General features: G+C 43.8%; 1 protein-coding gene across 4 annotated transcripts in view; it reads right to left on the bottom strand.

The window, feature by feature from the left end:
- LOC148124688 (syntaxin-binding protein 4-like) overlaps window positions 1–25,448 on the bottom strand; it is a 50,814-nt gene that overhangs the window by 4,298 nt on the left and 21,068 nt on the right. For 3 of the 4 annotated variants that reach the window (XM_087912504.1, XM_087912501.1, XM_087912502.1), the window contains 13 exons: window positions 22,876–23,002; window positions 20,920–21,061; window positions 20,373–20,479; window positions 17,940–18,096; window positions 15,597–15,669; window positions 13,252–13,349; window positions 11,792–11,888; window positions 11,039–11,160; window positions 10,465–10,557; window positions 9,000–9,065; window positions 5,566–5,754; window positions 3,252–3,368; window positions 524–570 (listed from right to left, as the gene is read on the bottom strand). In XM_087912504.1, the coding sequence (XP_087768630.1) occupies window positions 524–570; window positions 3,252–3,368; window positions 5,566–5,754; window positions 9,000–9,065; window positions 10,465–10,557; window positions 11,039–11,160; window positions 11,792–11,888; window positions 13,252–13,349; window positions 15,597–15,669; window positions 17,940–18,096; window positions 20,373–20,479; window positions 20,920–21,061; window positions 22,876–23,002 (1,435 nt within the window). The remainder of the gene's footprint in view (window positions 1–523; window positions 571–3,251; window positions 3,369–5,565; window positions 5,755–8,999; window positions 9,066–10,464; window positions 10,558–11,038; window positions 11,161–11,791; window positions 11,889–13,251; window positions 13,350–15,596; window positions 15,670–17,939; window positions 18,097–20,372; window positions 20,480–20,919; window positions 21,062–22,875; window positions 23,003–25,448) is intronic. The other variant, XM_087912503.1, reaches the window with a different exon arrangement.

The following is a 25,448-nucleotide window of genomic DNA, read 5'->3' as shown; positions in this document are numbered from 1 at the left end:
TTTATTGGCCAAGGGTGATTGGACACACAAGGAATTTGTCTTTGGTGCATATGCTCTCAGTGTACATAAAAGAAAAGAAAAGAAACATTCATCACGAGTCATAAGGTACAACACTTAATAATAGTCATAGAGTACAATAAGCAATCAAATCATACTAGGAAACAGAAGTTCCCTCCTCATAAGTGGGAGGAGAGGGATGAAAGGAAGGATGGGAAGATTAATAGTGATAGTAATGCAGACATAATAAATAGTTTGACAGTGTTGAGGGAATTGTTAAGCAGAGTGATGGTGTTTGGGAAAAAAAACTGTTCTTGTGTCCAGTTGTTCTGGTATGCAGCGCTCTATAGCGTTGTTTTGAGGGTACTCAAAACGAATTTGACGTGGTACTCCACCCAATTTGTCATGAGAATTTTGTCCCAGCATTCATCGTCTATTTAGCACTCAATACGCAAGCTAAATGGCTGAGAATCTTTCTTAGACATCTGGCAGAGATGGTAAGAATGAAACTCAAGGAAGTTCTTACCTCTTTTGGGGTAAAGAGCAGGATGAGCTCAGTAATCTGTGGGCATGCTGGTTAAAAACAAAGAACGAAAAAGCATGTCAGCATTGCAGAAATGTGACCTCACCAGTGGTAGCAAACATCTGTTTTCTTTGCTGAATTCCTTTATTCGGGGGGAGACCCATTTTTCAACCAAGAGGAAAAATAGAAACAAAAACCATTTAAGACGGTGAATCAAAGTCCAAAATTAGATCAAGGCCAGTCATTTTAGTGCTAAAGTTCAGCTGCAAAAATGAAAAAAAAAAAACAGTATTTGACCCCCCCACCCTTAATCGTTAAGCAGGAGATATGTTTTTAATGGAAAAAGTAAATACCACCCCCACACACCAAAATAAGGACATGCATGATGCTATTGTTAAAATTAAAGGGAGATAGCATTTAGCAATAGCACTTAGACTTATATACTGCTTCACAGTGCTTTTACAGCCCTCTCTAAGGGGTTTACAGAGTCAGCCTCTTGCCCCCAACAATCTGCCTCCTCATTTTACTGACCTGGGAAGGATGGAAGGATGAGTCAACCTTGAGCCATTCAGGATCAAACTGCTGGCAGTCAGCAGAGTTAGCCTGCAATACTGCATTCTAACCACTGCACCTCCATGGCTCTTCTCAATCCATTGTTACTTTAATTTTAAACTACCTCCATCCTTTCCCAAGATAAAAAGCTCTTCCCCTCAATTTCTCCCAAACATGGCTGTGAATTTAAATCCATTATAATGTTAGTTGTCCTGATGTGGTTTCTTCTACACAATTTCCCCCAATGCACACATTTTTCAGCCTAAAGCCCCGTGTTTTCTTTCTAAACTCAAATGTCAAACTTTGCATCTTTTTTTTCCTTTCTTGCCGCAATCTGCTCGACACACTGTTCCTTTTTGGCCACATCTCTTGCAAATAAATGGTTCTATTCATGTGGAATTGGAACCAGAGAAAAAAGGATACAGGAAGTCCTCAATTTATGGCCACAATTGGACCTAGAGTTCCCGTTGCTAAGCAAGATGGCTGTTAAGGGAGTCACGGCTGATTTTTATGGCCGTGTTGTTAAGTGAGCCGCAAGATTCTTAAGCGAATCCGGTTTCCCCCATTGCCTTTGCTTGTCAGAAGTCAACTGGGAAGGTTGCAAATGGAGATCATGTGACCACGGGACACTGCAACTGTCATAAGTACATGTCGGTTGCCAAGGGCCCAGGTTGTGATCACATGACTGTGGGGGATGCTGCAATGGTCCTAACTGTGAGGATTAGGCATAAGTCACTTTTTTCAGGGTTATTGTAACTCTGAATGGTTGCTAAACAAATGATTGTAAGTTAAGGGCTGCCTGTAATCTGTTCCATGCTACCATCCATATTGATTTGGGAACAATATTCTTGTGACAGGTGTGATAAATCTCTTCTAATAACAACAATAACATCCAGCGTATTATTTTTCCCATCTTTCATGAAATTCTTCTTGAAATAAATGGGATGATCTAGTCCAGGGGTCGCCAATCTTTTGGACCTTAAATCCCACAGACCAGAGACCCTGGGAAAATCCCCCCAAAAGTCTGCAGGAAAATTCCCCACCCCGTTTTCCTACTGATCGATCATTCTTTATTTGGGATCGCAGGATACTGTCTCTAGCTCCATTCTCAAGGGGGAGAAAGAGAGGGAGACTTTTGGCTTCATGCAAGGAAAGCAGCAGAAGCAGCAGAAGTCTTTCTTTCTCTCCTCCAAACTCTGCCAGAAATGAGTCTTTGTGAGACTTGTCATACCTCGTGTTGTTCACAATGCAAGGGATGCAAGCCTTGTGTTCCCACGGGCCATGTGGGCGGCACAGCCTTGTGTTCCTGGGTAGCCTGGATTAATTGCTTTGGGGGTGACATTTCTCTGCGGACCACCAAAATTTTCTCATGGACCACCAGCGGTCCCCCGGCCCGCTGGTTGGCGGCCACTGATCTAGACCAGGAGTGGGCAGCTGCAGTCCCTTCACAACCTGTGTCCCAAAGATGCTTTTTCAAGAGGCAACTGGACTTTCTTGGAAATAATGTTATTATTGTTATTATTAGAATAGATTTGTCACATGTGTCACAAGAATATTTTTTCCCAAATCAACACAGATGATAGCATGGAACAGATTACAGGTAGCCCTTGACTTACAATTATTTGTTGAACAACCATTCAAAGTTATCATCATCATCATTTTACAACCCCATAATCCTTTGCAGCATGGAGTCTGGGCAACTGAATGGAGCAAGCAGAGTGTTTTAATGGCCGGATGCCTTTCTTGTCACCAATGCGGAGTTTTGTTCAGCAGATATATTCTCAGAGTGAGAATTTCTGCCTCTCCCTCGGATCGAACTCACAGCTTCCTGGTTGTGAGGCGAGAGCTCCACCTCTAGGCCACCCCACCACTCTACTCAAAGTTATAATTCCCCTGGGGAAAACATGTGTGCCAAGGATGCTTTTTCAAGAGGCAACTGGACTTTCTGGAAAGTTGCTATTTCAAGAGAAATAGCAGACCAGACGCATCTTTGAGACAACTATGACCTGCATATCTGAGAATCTACATAGATATTTACCACCTGTGGATTCAATGCCCAGAATTCCCGAGCCATTCCCAAGTGCATGGGTAGCGCAGGAATTCTGCAAAATGGTAAAGGAGCCACAGACACCCATTCCTCATCTGGACACTGAGTTCTGATTGAATCTGAAGAGATCACCTGAACAAACAATAGCAGTTTCCTGTTGTAAGTTTCCAGGTGTTTCTGGGCAACCTCAGATTTCTGCAACTGCTCGTTCACTGAGGACAGATGTTTCTTCAGTTCTAAGGCATCGCTCTGATTTGGAGGGGGGAAATAGAAAAAGAGAGAAAAGATAGAAGGATGAGGTTGGAAGAGAAGACAACTAGTTTTAGATTAGCAATTTGACACACGTTTGCTCCCCTGGCTGTTTACAAAATAAAATTTGCTCCAGAACCAAAATGTTAGCAAAAATACGATGGTGACACCAGAGAAGGGTTTTATTATTTTGTATTTGAGACTGAAGATGGGCATTTAATGTCGTGGTACGAGGTGCAGTGACAATAAAGTAAACTAAACTAAATTAGAGTCCAAAATTGTTACAAAGCAAATTGCCATCCATAGATTGTTTCTACTGTTTTTATTATACACTTTTTTTACTTTTATTCATTGCTCTGGATTCCTTAAAAACTGACTGCATTAATTTTAGGGACAAAAATATAAAATAGTTTTGTGGTTATTTGGAAACTTCTTCTAGACTTTCTGAAAGGAAAAAAAAGGTAATATTTTGTCTTTGCATCTTGACAATTAAGTGGCTTATTGTTGTAGAAAGGTCTGGTGGGTTATTATTTGGTATAACTGAAAAAAAAAATGACACTATTAACTGTATTATGTATCTTACTGCACCAAAACAAGTCGGAAGTCATTCCTTTTGGTTTCTTTATTTCTTTTCCCCCCTTCGCTCACTTTATCTCCTCTATTCCCTTTCCTTTCTTTCGTTTTTCCATAACCATTATTTCCACTGGTATTTTATTCTTTATTTCTTTTTGTATCTAACTCCAAGCAGGAGCAGATTGCTAGTTGAGAAGATGCTTCATCACTGGTTAGTTGGGAAGGTGCTTCATCACGGGAGGTTTTTCGGAAGGGACTGGACAGCCAATTGTCTAGAATGATATCGGGGTCTCCTGCTTGAGCAAGGGGTCTGACTAGAAGTCCTCCAGGGTTCCTTCCAACTCTGTTATTTTGTGAAGATTCCTGTGCCTAGGCGTGGGTAGCAATAAATCAATTTACTTGGATCTTCAGATTTGGATCCGATCTTCCACGCCTGTCATTTCTTGAGCTATTTAAGGTACAACCTAGGACCACAATTGAGTCCAACCTTTCTGTTACTAAGTGAAACATTTGTTAAATGAATTTTGCCCCATTTTATGACTTTTCTTGCCACAGTTAGAATAGAATGAGAATAGAATAGAAATGGAGCTGGAAGGGACCTTGGAGGTCTTCTAGTCCAGCCCCTTGCTCAAGCAAGAGAACCTACACCATTTCAGACATGTGACAGTGATGGAGCACCCACATCTTCTGGTTGATGATAAGATAAGTTATAAGACGAGGACTACCTGAAAATGATACGCTATAATTGTACTTTTAACAGTGCTGTTTTAACTTCAAACAGTCATTAAATGAGCTGACGTAAGTTGAGGACCACCTGTATAGTTTTTAGCAGCTTGAGAAGGAAAACCCAGGTCTAAATCAAATGCACACATCTCGAGAAGCCACGATATGAATTACAGAGTTGGGCTTTTGCAGGCTGCTGTGTTTTGTACAGCATGGTTTATACGTTAACATTTTCAGTAAACTCTGCCAATTGTGGCTTCTTCAATGAATCTGTTGTGGCCTATCGGCCACCAGCCCCTCCAGCAGCTGAATCAGATGAGGAGGAGGAGGAGGAGGAGGAGGAGGAGGAGGAGGAGGAGGAGGAGGAGGAGGAGGAGGAGGAGGAGGAGGAGGAGGAGGAGGAGGAGGAGGAGATGTGGAAGTCAGGGTCAACATCCGGGCAACCCAGGAGCTCCGAGGGGGAAGAGGGAATGGAACTGGCAATGAGGGAGACAGAGGCAGAGCCTGGGCTGTCCATCAGCCCTCAAATGGAGAGTCAAAAGCTCCCAGGTCTGGAGGTGGCTGATGAGGAAGAGGAGGAACATCTGGGTACAGTGCCTGATGCACAGATGTGGAGAAGGCAGAGGAGAGGAGAGGAGCGGGAATCTATGAGCCGGTCCTTGGGAAGGAAGAGCCACCGATGATAGTGAAGGGGGCTGAGATGAATAGCAACTATTCATCTCCCTGCTGGACAGACTTGTTAGCCTGCGGTGAGAGATAAACTGAGGGAAGTATAAAGGAAGTACAGCTTCAACTTCAGAGGGTTTCTTGTGTTTGGGAGCTGGGTCAGAACACAATCCTTATGCAAGACAACCACAGTGCAAGGAAGGAAACCAGATGGTTCCTCTTATTTTGGCCTGACCTCTGCTTCCAAAAGCTCCTTGTTCTTCTTCCCCATCAGCTGGGATTTCAGCTCCATGATCTCAGCTTCCAACAGATGGATGACTTCTTCATAATCCTGCTCTGCGCTCTGGGCTTGCCACCGGAAGACTTCTGCGGCTTGCAACTTGTTCTGTAGACATTGGTTCTCTTGGAGGAAGCTCAGCGCCTTCTAAGATTTGGGTAAGAAGAGGAAAAGAGATATAGAGGTCATGGAATATGTGAGAATGACCTTGGGGGATAGGAGGAAGAGTTGCAGACTAGGCAATCGTTAGATAAGAGGCAGTGGAGCCCACAGAACAAAACCAGGTATGGCAAACATTTCAAAAGGAACTCTTCCTGGTTTACTGGAAAGTAAAAGCAAAGGAGGGGAGAATGAGACCTGCAAGGTTCTGTTACTACAACCTTACAACAAGGGGGTGTGATGGCTCAGTGATTAAAGACACTGGAAATAGATCAGCTGGAAAGTTGACAGCCAGGGTTGGAAACCTCAGTGCCACACAATGGGGTTAGCTCCCATTCTTGCCCCAGCTCCTACCCACCTAACAGTTCAAAAGCACGCAAATCATTATCTTCTTTTAACAACCCCATAATCCCTTGCGGGATGGAGTCTGAGCAACTGAATGGAGCTAGCAGACTGTTTACTGTCCAGATGCCCTTCCTGTCACCAATGCAGCGTTTTGTTCAGGAGATTTATTCTCACTGTGCCCAGAGAGAGAAAAATATCTGCCCCTGCTTAGGATCGAACTCACAGCCTCCTGTTTGTGGGACAAGAGCTCCACCTTCAGGCCATCACACTACTCCTTCAAAAGCATGCAAATGCGAGTAGATAAATAGGTGCCACTTCGGTGGGAAGATAACAACATTCCATACACCTTGGCATATATTCATGCTGGCCACATGACCACGGAAACATCTTTGGACAATGCTGGCTCTCTCATAACCCCTTTATGTTTTGTCTTGCAGGAAACTCCTCTTCAACTGAGAGGTGGCAGCCTGTCAACAATGAAGCTGACCTGACCAGAGTCATATTGGAGCTTCAGGGCGGCCACTATTTCTCATAACTACAGAAACTAGGACCAAACATAATGGACATAATTTACAGCTACCTATGGTAGGTTTTGTTTAAATATAAGGCAAAACTTTTTGATACAGGAGTAAGGGGTGTCCAAGAGTGGAGTTATTTATCTATAGGTGTTGTGGGTTCCCTATCTTGGGAGGTTTTGAAAGAGGAGATAGAACCACCTCTCATGGATGGTTAAATTGTAGAAGGTTGGACCAGATTATCCTTGAGGTCCTTTTCAAATCTACAATCCTATGGTACTTGCCTTCTCAATCTCTACTATTAAAAGAGGGAGAAGGATTAGAACAAGGAAAGATCTTTGGAGTGGCGATGCTCAGGATTAATGTTTGGAGATGGTGGAAAGGAACATAGACACATTTGATAGAAGCCATGAATTGAACTTGATTGAAGAAAGAACGCTGTTTAGAGTTTGTAAAAAAAAATCACCATATATCCAATTCCCCTTTGCGGAGTCTGAATTTGATGGCGACTCTAGCTCCATCTGTCAGGAAGACAGGTAGTCCTTGAACTATGATCCCAAGTGAGCCCCCAATTTCTGTTGCTAAGCAAGGCAGCTGTTAAGTGAGTTTTTCCCCATTTTACAAATTCAGGGCCAGTTCTTAAAGATAATCCCTGGAGTTGTTAAGAGAATTGTGTGGCTATTTTTAAGTGAATCTGGCTTTCCCCATTGGTTTTGCTTGTCGCTACAAATAATGATCACATGACCACGTGACGGCACAACCATCATAAGTACATGCCAGTTGCCAAGCGCTTGAATTTTGATCATGTGACAGAAAGGATGCTGCAACAGTTGTAAGTTTAAAAGCTGATTAGCGTTCCAACTAACAAACTCCAAACCAATAAACTCTGAGACAAGCATTTTCTCAATGTTCCATTTTATTAGAGTTGCCATATTGGCACATATGGGAAAACCCGAATCTGAGAATTCCAGGTTTTCCCTTCCCAAAAGAGAAATCAAAGATCCATCCCCTGCACCCACCATGGCCCAATCAACCACCGTCCCAACTGGAGACATCCTTCCAGACACTCCTCTCCAGGTGCAGGGCCACATGTCCTTGACTCTCTGAGAAAGAATGTTGTTGAGTCTAATCTTCCTACTAAACCTCCCTACTAAATCCCCCTTCCCAAATTCCCAGGCACAAAATGTAGCAGCCTTGAAGCTTCCAAGTAAAAATGCAATGTGCTACCCCACCCCACCCCCGCCCCCATAGCATCGCTGACTGTGCCATAGAGTTTATAGAGGGGGAGAAATTACCAAAACCAAAAATGTATTCCATCACTCCTAAGGAAATGAAGAAGCTACGGAACTATATAGACACAAACCTAGCCAGAAGTTTCATCCAACCTGCAAAATCCAGAGTGGCTGCACCCATACTAAAGGAAAAAAAGATGGTGGGGTTTGTCTATATATTGATTTTAAGGGGTTAAATTGCATGAGTATTCACAACACATACCCCCTCCATTCATGAAAGACATGTTAGGACACTTAGCAAACAGGAAAGTGTTTACCAAATTAGATCTCCGTGAAGCGTATTACAGAATCTGCATCAGAGAAGGAGATGAATGCAAGACTGCTTTCAACATCCCCTTACGCAGTTTTCACTTCAGAGTAATGCCATTTGGACCACAAGGAGCCCCAGGGCTCTTCATGCAGTCCATAAATGAAGTCTTACATCACTATCTGTATAAAGGGGTCCTGGTCTACTTGGGTGACCTTCTTATTTACAATGAAACTCTAGAAGAACACATCAAGTGAGTAAGAAAAGTATTTAAAAGACTGTTAGATGCAAAGCTGTATGTGAAGCTATCCAAATGCAAATTCCATAAAGAATCATTGGATTATCTTGGCTACCGTATTTCAACTCAGGGGATAGAAATGGATCCAGCCAAAGTGAAAGCTGTCGGTGCTTGGGCCCCTTGAGGTGGAGATTTATGACATCAAGCAACATTGAATTACTTATATTGGAGAATGTGACTTTTGGGGGTTGTTTCTAACTTTTAATATTGTGGCGTAATTCTGGATTGTGTCAGATCCGGAATTGCCATGGACTTTGCCAATTTGATGCTTTCCTAAATAAAATAATTTGTCTTGGAAGATGGACTTTGTTCTTTTCTTTTTAAATGGATTTCATCACTTGGAAACCTGGCAAAAATATGGCTTCCAAAGCTGACAAGTCCCTTTCTTCAAGTGGATAAGTCCCTTTAAATGAATTGTTGTAAGTCAAGGACTACAGAGACCTAGCCTTGGGAGCTGTTGTCACCGTTGTAAGCCTTAATTATGTACATCTTCAGGTCAATGAAACAGAGGTGTACAACCAGTTTCCATCACTGACCTGATTCAATTTGTGAAGCTGGTCTTCCGTAGACTTCTTATGGCTTTCCACCTCCTTCAGGAGAGACTGGGGAGGAGGGGGAGGGAGGGGAGGGGGGAAGGGTTACAGTGTCATCAATCCAGACAGTGCTTTCTAAAAATAATAATGATCATAACAATAACCCCCATTCCAGTGGACTTGTGACTTGATGTTCATCAAACCTTCTTCGAGTTTGGTCATGGTCTCCTTAACTGTCAGCAAACTAGACAGTGCTTAACTGTCATCAATCCAGACAGTGCTTTCTAAAAATAATAATGATCATAATAATAATCCCCATTCCAGTGGACTTGTGACTTCATGTTCATCAAACCTTCTTCGAGTTTGGTCATGGTCTCCTTAACTGTCAGCAAACTAGTGTCAGCCTTGGAAGTCATATTTTACTCAGAAGCTTCCAGACTGCCACATTTAGTGCCTAAGAAATTGGGAGGGGGGATTTGTTAGAGTGGTGGAAAATTAGACTCAATAACATCCTTTCTCAGAGAGTCAAGGACATGTCACCCTGCACGTGGAGAGGAGTGTCTGGAAGGATGTCTCCAGTTGGGATGAAGGTTTGATTGGGCCATGTGATGGACTGGTGGGTGCAGAGGATGGATCTTTGATTTCTCTTTTGGGAAGGGAAAACCCAGAACTCTCCGATTTGGGTTTTCCCAGATGTGCCAGTATGATAACTCTAATAAAATGGGACTTTGAGGAAATGCCTGTCTCAGAGTTTATTGGGTTGGAGTTTGTTAGTTGGAACACTGACAACTAGGCTGGTCTACCTTGCAGGGCTCACCATGGATTTCTGATCTTTTCATAGTTAGTCAGAAAAGGTGACTTCTTGATTTTGACAACCTTAGAAGAACATTAGCTCTCTTCCTACTTTCAGTTATGTATAACACAGCTGAATTTACATGATGCTACATCTAGCAGGTAACAAAGATTTGGAAAAAAAAATCTTCCTTTCATTGTGTACAATCTTTCAGTTGCTTTAATGACATCTTGTTTTTTTTATAATGTATTCAGTTATAATTTCATCTTTTTAAGCTTTTGCTGGGATTTTAAACTGCTGCTTTTGACTGTAATGTAGATGTTCATCCATCTGTCCACAAGGACCAAATTGCTATATGTTACTTTATGGAGGGTTGGTTTAGGTGCTGTGGTGGCACAGTGGTGAGAATACAGTATTGCAGGATAACTCTGCCCACAGCCTGAAGTTCGATCCTGACCACCTCAAGGTTGACTCAGCCTTCCATCCTTCTGAGATCAGTAAAATGAGGACCCAGATTGTTGGGGGGGGGGCATAGGCTGACTCTGTAAACTGCTTAGAGGGGGGCTGTAAAGCACTGTGAAGCGACATGTAAGTCTAAGTGCTGCTGCTATTGCTAATATGCCAATGACCACCATCAACTTACATGAAATTAAGCCTTCTGGTTGAGACCCTTACCTTCAGCCTCTGAACTTCCTCCTGTAACACCACCATTTCCAGCTGTAGGTTATCCAGCTTCTCGTTCTCATTGGAACTGAGAGAATCAGACATCTGTAAAGAGAAGTTGGTGCAGCCAAGAATGCGGATGAGTAAGCCAAACTAAACTATACTTTCAATTTCTGTAACTGTTTTTCATATGCTTTAGTTTCCAAGACCTTAATCATCTTAGTTGCTCTTCTCTGCACTTTTTCCAAAGCCTCAACATCTTTTTTGTAAATTGGTGACCCTAAACTGGATGCAGTATTCTAGGTGTGGCCTTACTAAGGCTTAATAAAGCAGTACTAATACTTCACGTGATGTTGATTCTATGCCTCGGTTTATACAACAAACATTGTATTAGCTATTTTGGCTGCTGACGCATACTGCTGGCTCATATTTAAGTGATTATCCATTTGGATCGTCCCTTTTTGGGGAGGCGAGCTGATTCCTTGAGTAACCTGGACCCATGCCATGCAAGGCTTTAAAAGTAGTAACCAACAATCAAAATAAACATAGAAGAGTGCAATAAAACTTTGGGTAGTTCAACACTAACCGGAGAATGGAAAGCAGACGTGTCCAGCAAAGTAGCCACTTCATGAGGGCTGAAAAGCGCAGAATTTGAATGGAGGTCCGTGTCTTCTTGTGGTAGCAGGTCCTTGAGAACATGGAGGAAATCTGGGTTCAAAAAGAAAGGAGGGACTCAGGCAAACCAGAAGGGCTGGCAATGTGATCTTAATTTATCAGAAAGTTTCGAAAACATCATCTCCGCTCTGCTCATAAAGGTGAAGGTTCCCCTTGTACATATGTGCTAGTCATTTCCAGCTCTAGGGAGCAGTGTTCATCTCTGTTACAAAGCTGAAGAAGAGCCAGCGCTGTCCGAAAATGTCTCCGTGGTCATGTGACCGGCAGGACTAAATGCCAAAGGTGCACAGAACACTGTTACTTTCCCACCAAAGTGGTCCCTACTTGCATTTTTTACATGCTTTCGAACTGCTAGGTTGGCAGAAGCTGGGACAAGTAACGGGAGCTCACTCCATTATGCGGTGCTAGGGATTCAAACCGCCGAACTGCTGAGCTTTCTGATTGACAAGCTCAGCATCTTAGCCACTAAGCCACCACTTCCTGCTATGAGTCTGCTCATAAAAATGCTGAATTCAGGAGAATTACCTCCCCAGGTATCCATTAGAGGGAGGTCTTGCTCAACTTCTCAAGGCAGTCTAGACATGAATACTAGCTCTATCTCGCCTATAAAATTACATTAACAGGATCTTGAAAGCTGAAAGTACCTCTACATTTTTTTTCTCACCTCCATAGGCTATTGTGCCTTGGGAATCAGTTGTCAGTCTCTGCCGTAACTGCCTTTTCTTCTCTTCACTCATATCTAGGTTTAAGTACTGTAACATCTGGAAGCCAAAAAACAGAAAGTGAGAAGAATGGGGAGGAAAACAAAAATGAAGAAATGCTGATATTCATTTAGAAATGAGGTCTCGCTTTCCTGGTATCTCCATTCACATTCTAGACAGCCTCCATAAGGCTGTAGATCCAGGATTTTGAGCTATGGCCATGCACTCTGGGGGATTTGGGAGCTGAAATCTACATTGGAGGAGTCTCGTGTTAAGTAAGGGTGTTCTGCTACATCCACAGTCACCTTTAAGATGGAAACCTGGACAAATCAGCTCTGCATTAAGCCTGATCAAAATGGAAGACTTCCTTAAAAATGGACCCGACTCCATTGCAGGGCCTTTAGGGGAAAAAAAGCAATGGGTGGAGGTGCCATGTCCCTATGGGAGCCTGAATCTGAGGAGGAAGACGAGCTAGAGCTGGAGTCGAGGGAGACTGAGGGGGCAGCTTCATTGGCTTTGGAAGAATGTGGGGAGCAGGTGGGCCAGGATTCTTCAGGAATGGGACGGCTTGCTATCAGGGAGGAACCGGGCCAGGACAACCAAGAAAAGGCAGGCAGTGGAAATGAGGAGCAACGAAGATCAGGTGATGAGTAAGGACTGCCCCCTCTTGATCCACGAGCACAGAGAGTGGAGAGGAGACGGGAACAGTGCAGGCCAACCCAACAACTTGGGAGGAGAGCGCCCCACTCCTCTTCACCTGGGGATTGAGACTTAAGGAGATGTTGTGGGGAGGGCCATTTGTCAGGAACAAATGCTGAATTCGTGGACTTTGGTGTGCCGTTGCTGACGTTTGGAGTTTCCTGGACTTCTTGCTTTGTTTCTTGCTTCCTGGATTAGTTGCCTTGTTCCTTTGGTTCCTGGACTCATCAACTTATTCCCTTGTCCTGCTGGATTTCTTGCTTTGCCGCTGTTGGGCTCACAGCGTTTTGCTGGACTATTTTCAACCAGAGTCTGCAGGATGTGCGTGTGATTATTTTGTTCTGAGACGTGCCATAACATGGGAGCATTGGGGGGAAAGTTGGAGCAATAAAGGGGCGATTTGAACTATCAGATGAGTGTGTTTTCTCTGTGCCTTGCCCCGTGTCATCACAGAAGGTTTCCAACTTATGGATCATGGTTTGGAATCAATATATGTTCTTCATTCCAAGCCATGAAATTAATCCATTAAAATATAATCTGAAGAAATATTACAGGTGCATAAAATGTGCTTAGAAAATGATGATAACTTGGCCTCCCAAGCTATAAAAAACCCAGTCCTTGAATTCAAGGAAACTTAAATTAGTTAACATGACGAAGGAGCCTACACCAATCCTAGATTCAAATCCTTTAATTGGTCTGCAATCACCGTTTGGGTTGGACTCACCAATTCAAGTTTGCCATCCTTGAGACGAACGTGAGGGTCCAGGGATACTTTAGGCTTGGGGGTTGAAGATGATTCCTGGCTTGAAGGAGAAGCAGGAGCTGTAAGGAAGAGAAAGAATGAACAGAGCCAGCCAACTAGATATGTCTAGCCTAACAAAAAGAAGGACCAGGGGTGACTTGATCGCAGTCTTTCAGAAGGAGTCAACCAGTGGTGAAATGCTACCGGTTTGGACCAGTTCATCTGAACCAGTAGTGGAAAAAAAAGGCTCCAATGATCAGCTGAGAGGACCCCCCCTGTGCTTTTCTCTTCTTTATCCCCTCAGCTGACTGGTGTGGCAGGGCCTCAGCTGGTTTTGGAAAGCTGCGCACATGCGCATTAGGTGCACGATCACTGAACCGGTAGGGAAACTGGTAGAGTCCCACCACTGGGGTCAACTATTATCTAAAACATCCAAGGGTAGGACAAGAAGTAACAAATGGAAGATTAACAAAGAGAAACCCATCCTAGAATTAAGGAGACCATTCCTGACAGGGAAACAATTGGTCAGTGGAATGGCTTGTCACCAGAAGTTGTGGATGCTCCAACGTTGGATGTTTTCAAGAAAAGATTGGACAGCCATTTGTCAGATTGGTATGGGGGTCTCCTGTCTGAGCAGGAGATCGGACTAGAAGGCCCCTTCCAGCCCTAGCATTTTATGATCCTAACTTTTCTTTCTTCAGGTACCACCCAAAAGAACTTTGGGAAAGTATTGGGGGCAAAAGATGACTGAAAATAGTTGCGCCCAAGGTAAAAATGGACTGTGTCCAAAGTAAAAAAAAAAAAAACATTTTACCTTTAAATCTGATCAACTTTCAATTTTTTTTTTCATCCCATCTCTCCCACAGAACCCAGTTCTTCAATTCTTAATGTTAAAGTGTTCAGCAACAGTTGATAGCAGTTGAAGACAACTGCTGGGCTGCAGGAAAATATTTAGAAATGGGCCTCCGGTTATGCCGTCTACAGAATCCCAAACATTTTCCCACAACAATTGTGGAGGTAGGTTGGCCCAGAAAAGAGTATTTGTCTATGTGTCAACTTGTAAAACACTCCGATGCCTGTTTCCAAGTTGCCATGAGAAAGACGGTGGGGAAAGACCTGAAGGAGCATATGGCACATAATATCAGAAGCACATTCCAAGCTTATCTCACAAAGATTGTAACTTAGGCAATGGGTATTCTGCCTGTGAAAATCCTTAATAGGAGAATGTGATTGCTGACACCCAGACCACGAACGTATTTTGTTGGAGAATCTGAATTATGATACACCCAGGGGGGGGGGGGGAAGACAAGGTTATAGATAAGTGTAAATTACGTGTCTCAGAGTCGGCTTCATGCAGGTCATGCCAGCGTGTCACTCCTAATAAATCTTTTGAAGCTTTTTGAAGCTTGGCTCAAGGCTTATGAATTAATTAGGGCGATCACTGGAATCCTGACACATTGGTTCTAAGGCTAAGGAAGGAAGGGCTGGCTCAAGGTTCTTCAGGGAGCTTCCATGGATGGGCTTGTACCCAGGTTGCCTAAGTTACAATCTTCGTGAGATAAGCTTGAAATGTGCTTCTGATTTTATTTGCTGTATGATCCTTCAGGTTCACCCTCACCCCCCCTTTCTCATGGCAACTTGGAAAGGGGTGTAGGAATGTTTTACAAGTTGACACTATGATTGAAGGGGAGGATGGGGCTTCAACTTGGATCTCACCATACTTGGTCCAGCACTGTCACCATGGTGGGTCTTTAAGCGTTTGGACCCCAGGGAATCACATTGACAGGAATCACAATCACGGGGAATTTCAATCTTCTTTACACTCTGGAAAGAGTGCAGAGAAAAGCAACCCAGATGATTTGAGGGCTGGAGGCTTAAACGTATGAAGAATAGTTGCAGGAATTGGGTTTCTCTAGTCTGGTGAAGAGAAGAACCAGGGGAGACATGATAGCAGCGTTCCAATATTTGTGGTGCTCCTACAAAGATGCGGGGGTGAAACTGTTTTCCAAAACACCAGAAACAATGGATGGAAACTAACCGAAAGGAGAGAAGCAACCTAGAACTAAGGAGAAATTTCCTAGAAGTGACAGCAATCAATCAACGGAATGGCTTGCCTTTGAAAATTGTGGGTGATCCATCACTGGAGGCTGTCAAAAAGAGATTGGACAGCCATTTGTCGGGAAAGGTATAGAAATGTATAGACTTCTAAGATCCTTTCCAACTTTATGATTGTGTGTACTATGTTCTAACAATGGTCTCGGGAGCTGGCATTCACTTTCCAATTATAATCTGATATCCCTCCTAATCCCAGTGCAAAATGTCTTTACCAGAAATGTTGCACTCTGGTGGGCAGACGTCTGGAGATGCAGAAGGCACAGTAAAGTGGCAGTTGTGGCTGTTCTGAAAAAAATGGAAAAATGCAGGAGGAGAAAATTAATCAGGAAAGAAATAAAAGAGCGCAAAAAACTAAGGTGAATAAAGAGCTTTCCTCTGGGTCTTCCAAAGGTGCTTTTTCAAGAGGCAACTGGACTTTCTTTGTTTTTCTTTGAAGATGTTTTGTCAACGCCATCTTATGCGTGTTTTGGACCTATGGCAGTAATAGACTGTGATGAACTGTGGGAAGTGGGAATGAAAGAGGGAATGTTTGGGGAAACGAAAGTAAGTGGTAACTGATCACTTGCATCCTTCTCGCTAAAAGGATACAGGCAGAAAACTCCACACTCCCTCATACTGATGGTGTTACGTAGTTGGGGAATGAAATGTCTGCAAAGCAAGAACCAAGCTCTGAGAACATCAAGGACTCAGCAAATGCTAATCAGCCAAGATCAGCTAGACTCTGCAAGGCAGCTTGGTATCCCACAAGATTCAGCGGAGAAGTAGTTTTCCTAAAACACAACTGGAAGTGTAGTCTGGTATGACTTTTTCCGAAGCATCCCGAGGTTAGATTTGGATTTAGGTTAGTCGTGCTGAGAAATTCTTCACCTCTTACCTCTGTCTCCTGGTGTACTTGGCTTTGCAATGCTGCAGCCTGTTAATCTGCTCTGAAGATGTTTTAAAACTATTATTATTATCCTGCACTCCGGGTGTCTAATCCTGTTCATAGCTTTTCTGCCTTGCTCTGGAATTAGATGGGTTCAAAGGCTAGATAAGAACACGTTGATTAAATAAATCAGTGTGTTTCCCTTGCAGAACCTCACAGACCGTCCATCTCAAAGGAAAAATTATGATTAAAAATCTAGTGGTCTGTGGGGTGATGGGCTGTTTTTATAGTAGAATTCTGGTTCCAAAATCCCCCCAAGAAATGACTGTGTTTCTCATATAATAAGGCAGGGTCTTATTTTTTTTTGAGCCCCGAAAAAATGGCTAGGTCATCTTTTCAGAGGTGACTTAATTCCCCCCCCCTGCATCTTCGGGTGGGTGGGCGGCGACAGCTTGGATGTTGACCTCGGCGTTGGTGGGGCACTTCGTATCGGGGTCAACGCAGGCAGCATCATATCCGGGTGTGCCACAAAAGTACTTCCTAACGGCAAGCCCCCCCACCATTCCCCCCCCCATTTCGCATGTTTTAATATAGGCCTTAATTTGGGGGGAGGAGCTTAATTTCATTTCATGCCTATAAAACATGCTGGGACTTCCTATTGGGGGAGGCCGTATTGTTGGAGAAACAGGCTAGTCAATCAAGAATGCTGGCAGACCATAAAATAATCCTGTTAAAACCGTTATGTAACTGTAGTGGATCAAATGTGTTTACAAACACGCACAAAAAAAAAAAAAAAAGGAAGGGTGTAGATTGACACGACTCTGAGTTCCTTAACTCTTCTTCCCGGACTGCCTGTCAGGTCCACCATCTTTGGCTTGGCACCTCGCTGGTATCCTGCCATCAAAGAACTAAGGGGGAGAAATAGGAACAGGCAATAAACCTGTTTGCAGCTTGTGTGGGAATTCAGGAGGGGGGGAATTCAGGAGGGGGGGAAGATCGATGTGGGCCCAGTTCATACTTCCACGCCATTTCCCCTGAGGATGGAAAGTTACCAACCAAACACCTCAGAGTTCCCAAAACATCTCGGCCATATCACATTGGCTTGTTTTGGACAGGTCACCGGGGTGGGGTGGGGGGATGGGGGAGGAAGGAATGAAGAAGGAAATAGCTTTGTATTGATGTGCAGGAAACTCAGATTCCACCTGATTTTACTTCAATCAGCATCTCTTACTAAAAGTACCTTTCACTTCAACCAAATGGGAGTCGAGGGTTTTCCTTCCCTGAGGGATCAGATTGGGGCAGGTCTGACACTTTCTTTTGTAGAGTTTCCCAACTGTGGCAGCTTTCAGATGGGTGGCCTTCAATTCCCAGAATTCCTTAGCCAGTGTTCCCCATTCAGTTAATTATCTTGGGCAACCTCAATGGCCACTTTTATATACGAACCCCAGGGAATATTTAACTAAAGTCATCTTGTAGGGGGGCATCTCAGAAGAACATTGGCTTTCCACCATTGGAGGGGGAGGGGGAGATGGAGAGGGAGAGAGAGAGAGAGAGAGAGAGAAGCCAATTTGATCCAAAGGAGTTCAGGAGCGCCATTTTGTTAGGAAGAATATGGCCAACTTTGAAAGTGAAGAACTTCAATGGATGAATGAAAATCTGGAGTAGAACTCATCAGGAGTGGAACTCTTACCTTTGGGGATCTCACGTGTCCCTTCCACCTGCCAGGAGGAGCCATGCTGTTATCTCCTAGTCTTGTGGACATTGAGTGAGCACCGTTGTTTGCACAGTGTCCTGGATGAAGTTGTCCCCTTCCTGGAATGAAGGCCACTTCTGTGTTCCCTTCATGCCTTGCAAAAGAAAAGAGCAACTTGCTTATAAGAAGATCGGTGAGAAGGGGATGCTTAAAAGAAGAAGGCAGTTAATAAACTGGTCGTTTGAATTCTTCTCGCTAAAAGGATACAGGCAGAAAACTCCACACTCCCTCATACTGATGGTGTTATGTAGTTGGGGAATGAAATGTCTGCAAAGCAAGAACCAAGCTCTGAGAGCATCAAGGACTCAGCAAATGCTAATCTGGTCCAAACCTACTCAAACTTTCTGAAATCAGCCAAGATCAGCTAGACTCTGCAAGGCAGCTTGGTATCCCACAAGATTCAGCAGAGAAGTAGTTTTCCTAAAACACAACTGGAAGTGTAGCCTAGTATGACTTTTTCCGAAGCATCCCGAGGTTAGATTTGGATTAAGGTTAGTCGTGCTGAGAGACAGGTAGTCCTTCAGTTACAACCATTCGTTTAGTGACTGTTTGAAGTTACCAGGGCACTGAAAAAGTGACCTATGACCTTTCTTCACACTTACAACCATTGCAGCATCTCCTTGGTCAGGAATACTAATAATAAAATTTAATAATAAAATCTGCAGATTTTGCCACCTGCCAATTACAAATGGCCACATTTTTTGTGTCCCCGCATATATTATACTGATGCATCATTTTCAGAGTATATTCATGAACTGGAATAGAGCTTGGTAACAAGGTCAGCCAGTGAATAGGCATAGCAACTAAGTCAGCCAATGAGGACTGTTTGGAAACTGAAACTAGAAGTAGCCTAAGCCTGGCTCTATATTAAGTTCTGCAGCTCTGAAGCTATGTTAAGCTCTATCTACTGAAAATGAAACTGTTTCTCTCCTCTGCTCTGTGTCTTGCTTGCTGCTGAAACGGATGTTTGTTTCTGAGCTCCCGAGTTGCTGTTCTGCTCTGAACCTGTAACATGTTTGCTTCTGTTTGAGTCTGCTCCATGTTGGAGAAATCTACAACTGGTATTGTAAAATTGACTTTATCTGTTTATAAAGAAGTTAAAGGAAGCCTCAGTCATCTGTGTTTACTTTTCTTGTGCTGCATTTACGTTGCAATACTCTGAACAATTATGACCTCCTAGAATAGATTCTTGGGAAGACCTCCAGGCAGTAGCGGGATTCAATTTTTTTTACTGTGGGTGTGGCTTGGTGGGCGTGGCAGGGGAAGGATACTGTAAAATCTCCAGTCAGAGGTGGGATTTGCCGGTTCTCCGAACTACTCAAAATTTCCTCTACCAGTTCTCCAGAACCGGTATTCAGGTATTCAGGTATTCAGAACCGGCTGAATACCACCTCTGCTTCAAGGTATATGAAGGCCAACACCAGATAAAGAATAAGCAGCTGTGACTTGTTTTGGACAGCGAGATGAGCAGCATATAAATTAAAATAAAATAAAAAATTCACATTGCGTATATAATAATAAAAGTAATAAATTATTAAATGAATAGGTCGACCTGACTTTAGCCGAATTTTGTACCATTTCTGAACAGAAAGCTGAAAAGGTATGTCAGGCATGTCTCGTGACTACATTACATTCACGTGCGTTGTGAAACCACATCATGGAATCAGGAAGGAGTTTCATCCCTGTGCCTCAGAGCATGTTGTGGTTAAGGTTTTGGTCAGGAAATATGAATAAAGATGATGCCATCAACTCTTCAAGATAAGCCAAATTAACCTTGCAGGAATTCCAAGAATGCTATTTTATTGTTCTAGATGCAGTGATAGAATCTTGAAATTTGTCCAAGTTTCTCCCTGCCCTGTCTTACACAACCCGAATCCAGGCAGGCTTATTTTGAGTTTCCTTCTCGTGGTTCCTCCCATCTCTGTATAAATCTCTGTGTAATCGCTATCTAAACTACACCCAAGTCCTTTATTTATGGTTCACTCTCTCTTTCCCCCAGATCAACTCTAATACCTTTAAATATATCTATTCCAACTCTATTTCAGATGTTGTGTTTAAAACCTACAGGGACCCCGTTTGATACAGTGGTTAAGGCACCAGGCTAGAAGCTGGGAGATTGTAAGCTTTAATCCTGCCTTGGGCCTGAAAGCCATCTGGGAGACTTTAGACCAATCACCGGGGGACTGTGAGTTCTAGTCCTGCCTTGGGCCTGAAAGCCAGGTGGGAGACTTTAGACCAATCACCAGGGGTTGTTATGGGGAACATAGGAGGAAGCAGGGTGTGTTGGAGATATCCGCCGCCTTGAGTTATTTGTAAAAATAATAAAGGCGGGATATGAATAAATAAATCAACTCCAAAGCAGCACTTTACCTGAATAAATTCTTTGCAACTATCCTTTTAGCCTCCTCGTGTGTAGCACCCACCAACGAGTCTTTATTGATAGCAATTAGCTGGTCTCCTGCTTGCAGGCACCCATCCTAAAGAACACAGAGAGAGAAATAACAGTGGGGGAAAAAAATCAAGCTGAGCAAGGAAAGATAAGAGCAATCTGGTTTCTTCAATTTTCCCTTCCTTACAAAGGTCATTATTCCAACCAGAACACATTGAAGGAAAATCCCTGGCTCTGTTCAAAATAGAACTAGCAATAGCACTTAGACTTATAAACCACTTGATAGTGCTTTTACAGCCCCCTCTTAGTGGTTTACAGAGTCAGCATATTGCCCCACCACAATCTGGGTCCTCATTTTACTGCCCTCGGAGGGATGGAAGACTGAGTCAAATCTGAGCCGGCGAGATTCAAACTGCTGGCAGCCAGCAGTCAGCAGAAGGAGCCTGCAGTACTGCATTCTAACCACTGTGCCACCCTTGTTCAAATAGCAATGTATATAACTGAAATCCTTCCAAGTATTTGTCCTACCTTATTGCAGTCTCCTTCCGGTTGAATGTCATGGACGTAAACCATTGGTCCGTCTGATCGGTTGGTTCCTCCGCTAACAATTAACCCCAAGTCAGAAAACTTTCTTATGGAGGTACTTTGGATCCCAGATCCAATGGAACAGCTATAAATAAAGAAAGTGTTCGAGGACGTTAGCCAAACCCTTTAAAAAGAAACTAAATACGAGGGCTATCCACAAAATAGGTTACGTTTTCATCTGTAGCAAGAAGGGGCGGAGCTAGCGCGGCCATCTTTGGTCTGTGCATCTGCCGCTCAGTCTGCTTCTAGTCATGCTAGTGGGAGGTTCGGATCGTTGCCCATTATTTCACAGCAAATGTTTGAAATGTGTGCTGCAGTTGAAAATCCTGCAAGTTGTGAGGTGCAATCAGTGATAAGGTTTTTGTTGGCAAAAAACCATAAACCGATTGAAATTTTAATTGAAAAATTGAAAAACTAAGAAAAGCAATTCAGAACAAGCGTAGAGGAAAGTTAAGCTCAAAAATTTTGTTCCAAGCCAGGTCTTCATCCTCGGAAACAAGTGGTAGTCGCTTAGTGCAAGATCGGGGCTGTAGGGCGGATGAGGAAAATTCTCCCACTTGAAAGCATTCAGGACTTCTTGAGTGCGATTTGCTGTGTGTGATCGGGCATTGTCATGCAAAAACAAAATTTTTGAGCTTAACTTTCTTCTACGCTTGTTCTGGATTGCTTTTCTTAGTTTTTTTAATTTTTCAATTAAAATTTCAGTCGGTTTAAGGGTTTTTGCCAACAAAAACCTTATCACTGATCGCACCTCACAACTCGCAGGATTTTCAATTGCAGCACACATTTCAAACATTTCAAAGAACACATTTTGGGAAATGTACCTCTGTGTGAAGGTAGCCCCTGACTTGCAACAATTTGCTTGTTGTGACCACTTGAAGTTGCAACGGCACTGTCAAAAGGGACTCATGACCATTTTTCACACTTATAACCATCGTCACCTGATCAGATCCATTGCATTATCTTATCCATGGTCCCAGGATGGAAATTCAGATGCTTGGCAACTGGCTCATGTCTATGATGCAATGTCCCAGGGACTCCTTTTGCAAACATCTGGCAAGCAACGTCAATGGGGAAGCCAGATTCACTCAACCACCACCACTATAAACTTCACAATTGCCGCAATTCGCTTAATGACTGTGGTAAGGAAGGCCATAAAACGGGGTAACGCTTGCTTGACTGCTGTCTCGCCACAGAAATTTTGGACTCAATTGGGGTTGCAAGTCGAGCACTACCTCTACAGAAAAAATGACCTTCCACCGTTCAGGGTATAATGAACTAGCTCAATACCCGTGCTTTGCTTCGAAACTATGTGGTCAGGCTTAGTTTTGAGGGAAGAAAATAAGGAGGAAAAAATTCTGCCTCTGCCTAACAGCATCCATCGGTATTCACCTGGTTAGCGTCCTGTCAGTGTGTGAGAGAGTTGAGAGCTGTTTGGAAACTGAAGCAGTATTTGCTGTGTGAGCAAGAAGGAGACAGCAAGGAGGCTGGGTGTGGCTTAGCTCAACTGTTCTGTACTAAAGCTGGTTGCTGCTCTGAAACTAAAACTGAAACTGCAACTCCTCTCCTCTGCTGGTGTTTTGCATTTGGAACAAATTTCTTTTCAGGTGGGGAGGGGGAGTAGAATTCCTTAGCATCAGAGTGTGTTAACAACAACAACAATAATATAGGAAATAGTAATGCCCTGATGATCATTTCAAAAAGTCTTTTCTTAGTGAGCACCTAGAAGCCAAGAGGAACATATGCGCCAAATGTCAAGTTTGTAGGCTTTACGGTTCTGGAGATTTTATGATGATGCATGAGTGGTATTTCGCTTTTATAGAGAGAGATGGGATCAGAAGGACAGGTCAAGAAAATTCATGAACGGTTGATGTATTTCCCCAGCAATTCAGTACATACTGTGAGATTGAGGGGTGGGTTTGTCCTGGATTTCCAAACAGCATCCCATGGGAATGGGTTGGGCTCAGCAACAGGGGGCTCTGGGAACAAGATGAGGACCCGGATGAGATGCTTCCCAAGGACCTGACTGAAGAAACAAAGTCAAGGACAGCGCTGTAAAATAGATGAACCATTTGGACACCAAGTGGAATTGAATCAAGGCAGCCACTTGAACCCGAGTTCATCTAGTGATTTTGTTTTCCATTTCTGTCTCAGATCCTCAGTTGTGGTCTGGGTCTTTGTGCCAAGAACCCATACAGCTGTGCACAGCTGCCTGGCGAAATAACCTCCCTGACCAGAGAGAACTTCTCATGTATCAGGGGGCCCATGGGCACCAGATGTTGGCAGGACTTCGCTTATTATCCTAGCTGTAGGGCTAACATGGTTATTTTGCCTGGATGATGATCGTGTTCTGACCAGGCTTTGTTAAACTTAATAAAATACAAACTGAATTTAAAAGTAAAACCTTTTTTAATGCGACACTGGGAATGACTTGCATTCCCAGCCAAAACTCAATTATACACAGTTCCTCCAGATAAGAGCACGCTTTTCAATGCTGTCGAATGCTGCCAAGAAACAGAAGTCCAATTAGGCTAACATAAACCAACCCAAAAACCTAGAAAAAACCAACCAGAGTACAGAGCTTCACAAAGGACTCGGAGATTACTGCACTGCTTTGCTTCCTGCAAAGCTCTTCATCATGGAGGGCTGACTTTTATCCCTTTGGGAGGAGCAATCCCAGACATACTCCCGAGTCACTCCTTCTGTTTCAGCTGCTTTCGCCTTCTAGCAGCTCTGCACACATGTGCACTGGGAAAAGGCTCCCCGGGGTCCTCTGCCTCGCTGTTGCCAGACTCCAAAAGCTCCGAAGGCAGCACCCCACTCCCAGATGGTCCTGGGCCATCCCTACATCGGATGCAGGACCCTCGTCCAAGTCCTCTCCAGACCCCCTGACTGGTTCCCTTTTGTCCTCACTGTCTGATTCTGCTGCTGTTTGCACCGGCTGCCAGCAAACCACAACAGATAGCCTTTGTTAGCATCTAGATCAGGGGTGTCAAACTCAAGGCCTGTGGGGTGGATGTGGCCTATGGGATGCTTACATCTGGCCTGCAGGGCCACCCTGGAAATAATGGACCAGCCCACGGTGCCTCTGCCAGTGAAAATGGAGCTCACGAGGCCGTACGCAGCCCTCCTGAGCTCTGTTTTTGCTGGCAGAGTATTGCAGGAAGCCATCACAACTGGAAATGGAGCTCGGGAGCCTGTTTTCCCAGGCTACCATAGGTGCCCAAACATGAGGGACGTTGAGCTGGCCACACCCACTTCAGCCATGCCCCCGCCCCTGAAGTCAAACACAACCCTCAATGAAATCAGGTTTAACACCCTTGATCTAGATCTTCCCATAGCCTCTACAACTCTATTTTCTAATTTGAAACTCATCCCCAAAAGGAATGTGAAGATTGGTATCACTCCAGTTCCTTGATGGCTTTCCCAAAATAGTTTAATGGCTTTTATTTTTTAAATCTTCTATATTTTTAAATGTTCAATATTCAGTTAATAAAATCAAACCTTCCCCCCCCCAAATAAACCCTCAGCACAATCCAATTTTCTAGATGCACCTCTCATGAAAAATTGAGGAATTGTGGAGTCATACAGAAGCACACAGAAGACCAGATGAAAAGTCCTTAAACTCACAACACATGAATACACTCAACCAATAGTTTCAACTGGGAAACTGTGAACATCATAGTCCAGAGTTCCCCAACATTTCCAGCTTTGTGGACTGGCAGGGAGGGGAGACAGGGCTGTGTGATGACCCAGGGTGTGTCACAAAGGAAACACAGTCAGATAATCAGTAGGAGTCCCTTTATTAGCTCCAACTTTGTCTCCAATGTCCTGGTTACCTTCTGGGCTGGAGAAAAGCTCTCCCAGGAACAGCCTTTGGCTGCAGAGAATCAAGTCCAAAACATGGTCAGCAAAAACTGTAACTATAAGTCCAATCAAGGCAAGATGAGGTAATTAGTCCGGCAGGGCAAGAGAAGGAATTCCAGACATGAAGGCACAGCAATAACTCAACACAGTTGTGAAGATGCCAGGAACACAGATAACCAAAATCAACACAAAATAAACACACATTTGCTCCCAGCAGCTGCCGCACTCAGCCTGCATGTCTCTTAAACTTTCTTCCCAAGTGCGGCTAATGAAGGGAATCAGGGCCCTTTCCTCCCCTGTAAGCCATGCAACCCACATTGCTCCCTTCTCTGTTCCTCCCTGTGTGCCCTAGGATGAAGAGGGGGTGGGTCTGGGTCTTCCTCTGAACTCTCTCTCCCTTGTTCTACCTCTTCCTTGACCTGCCCAGCCGGACTTTGCCCTTCCCCAGTTTCCACCACAGCCAATGGAGCCACACTCTCACTCCCTGTCAGCTGTTTTGGCTCCCCCCTCTGAATCAGATTCCGACAGGGGCATGACAGGGTAGTTCATGTGAGCAGCCTGCAAATATGTATGTGTGCGTGCAGCTGAAAGGTTGGGGACCTCTG

This window comes from Pseudonaja textilis, chromosome 14 (genome assembly GCF_049901715.1).
Source record: "Pseudonaja textilis isolate UNSWEBS1 chromosome 14, rPseTex1.2, whole genome shotgun sequence".
NCBI lineage: Eukaryota > Metazoa > Chordata > Lepidosauria > Squamata > Elapidae > Pseudonaja > Pseudonaja textilis.
Note: the sequence above shows the minus strand (reverse complement) of the source record. Positions and strands in the feature narration are given on the sequence as shown.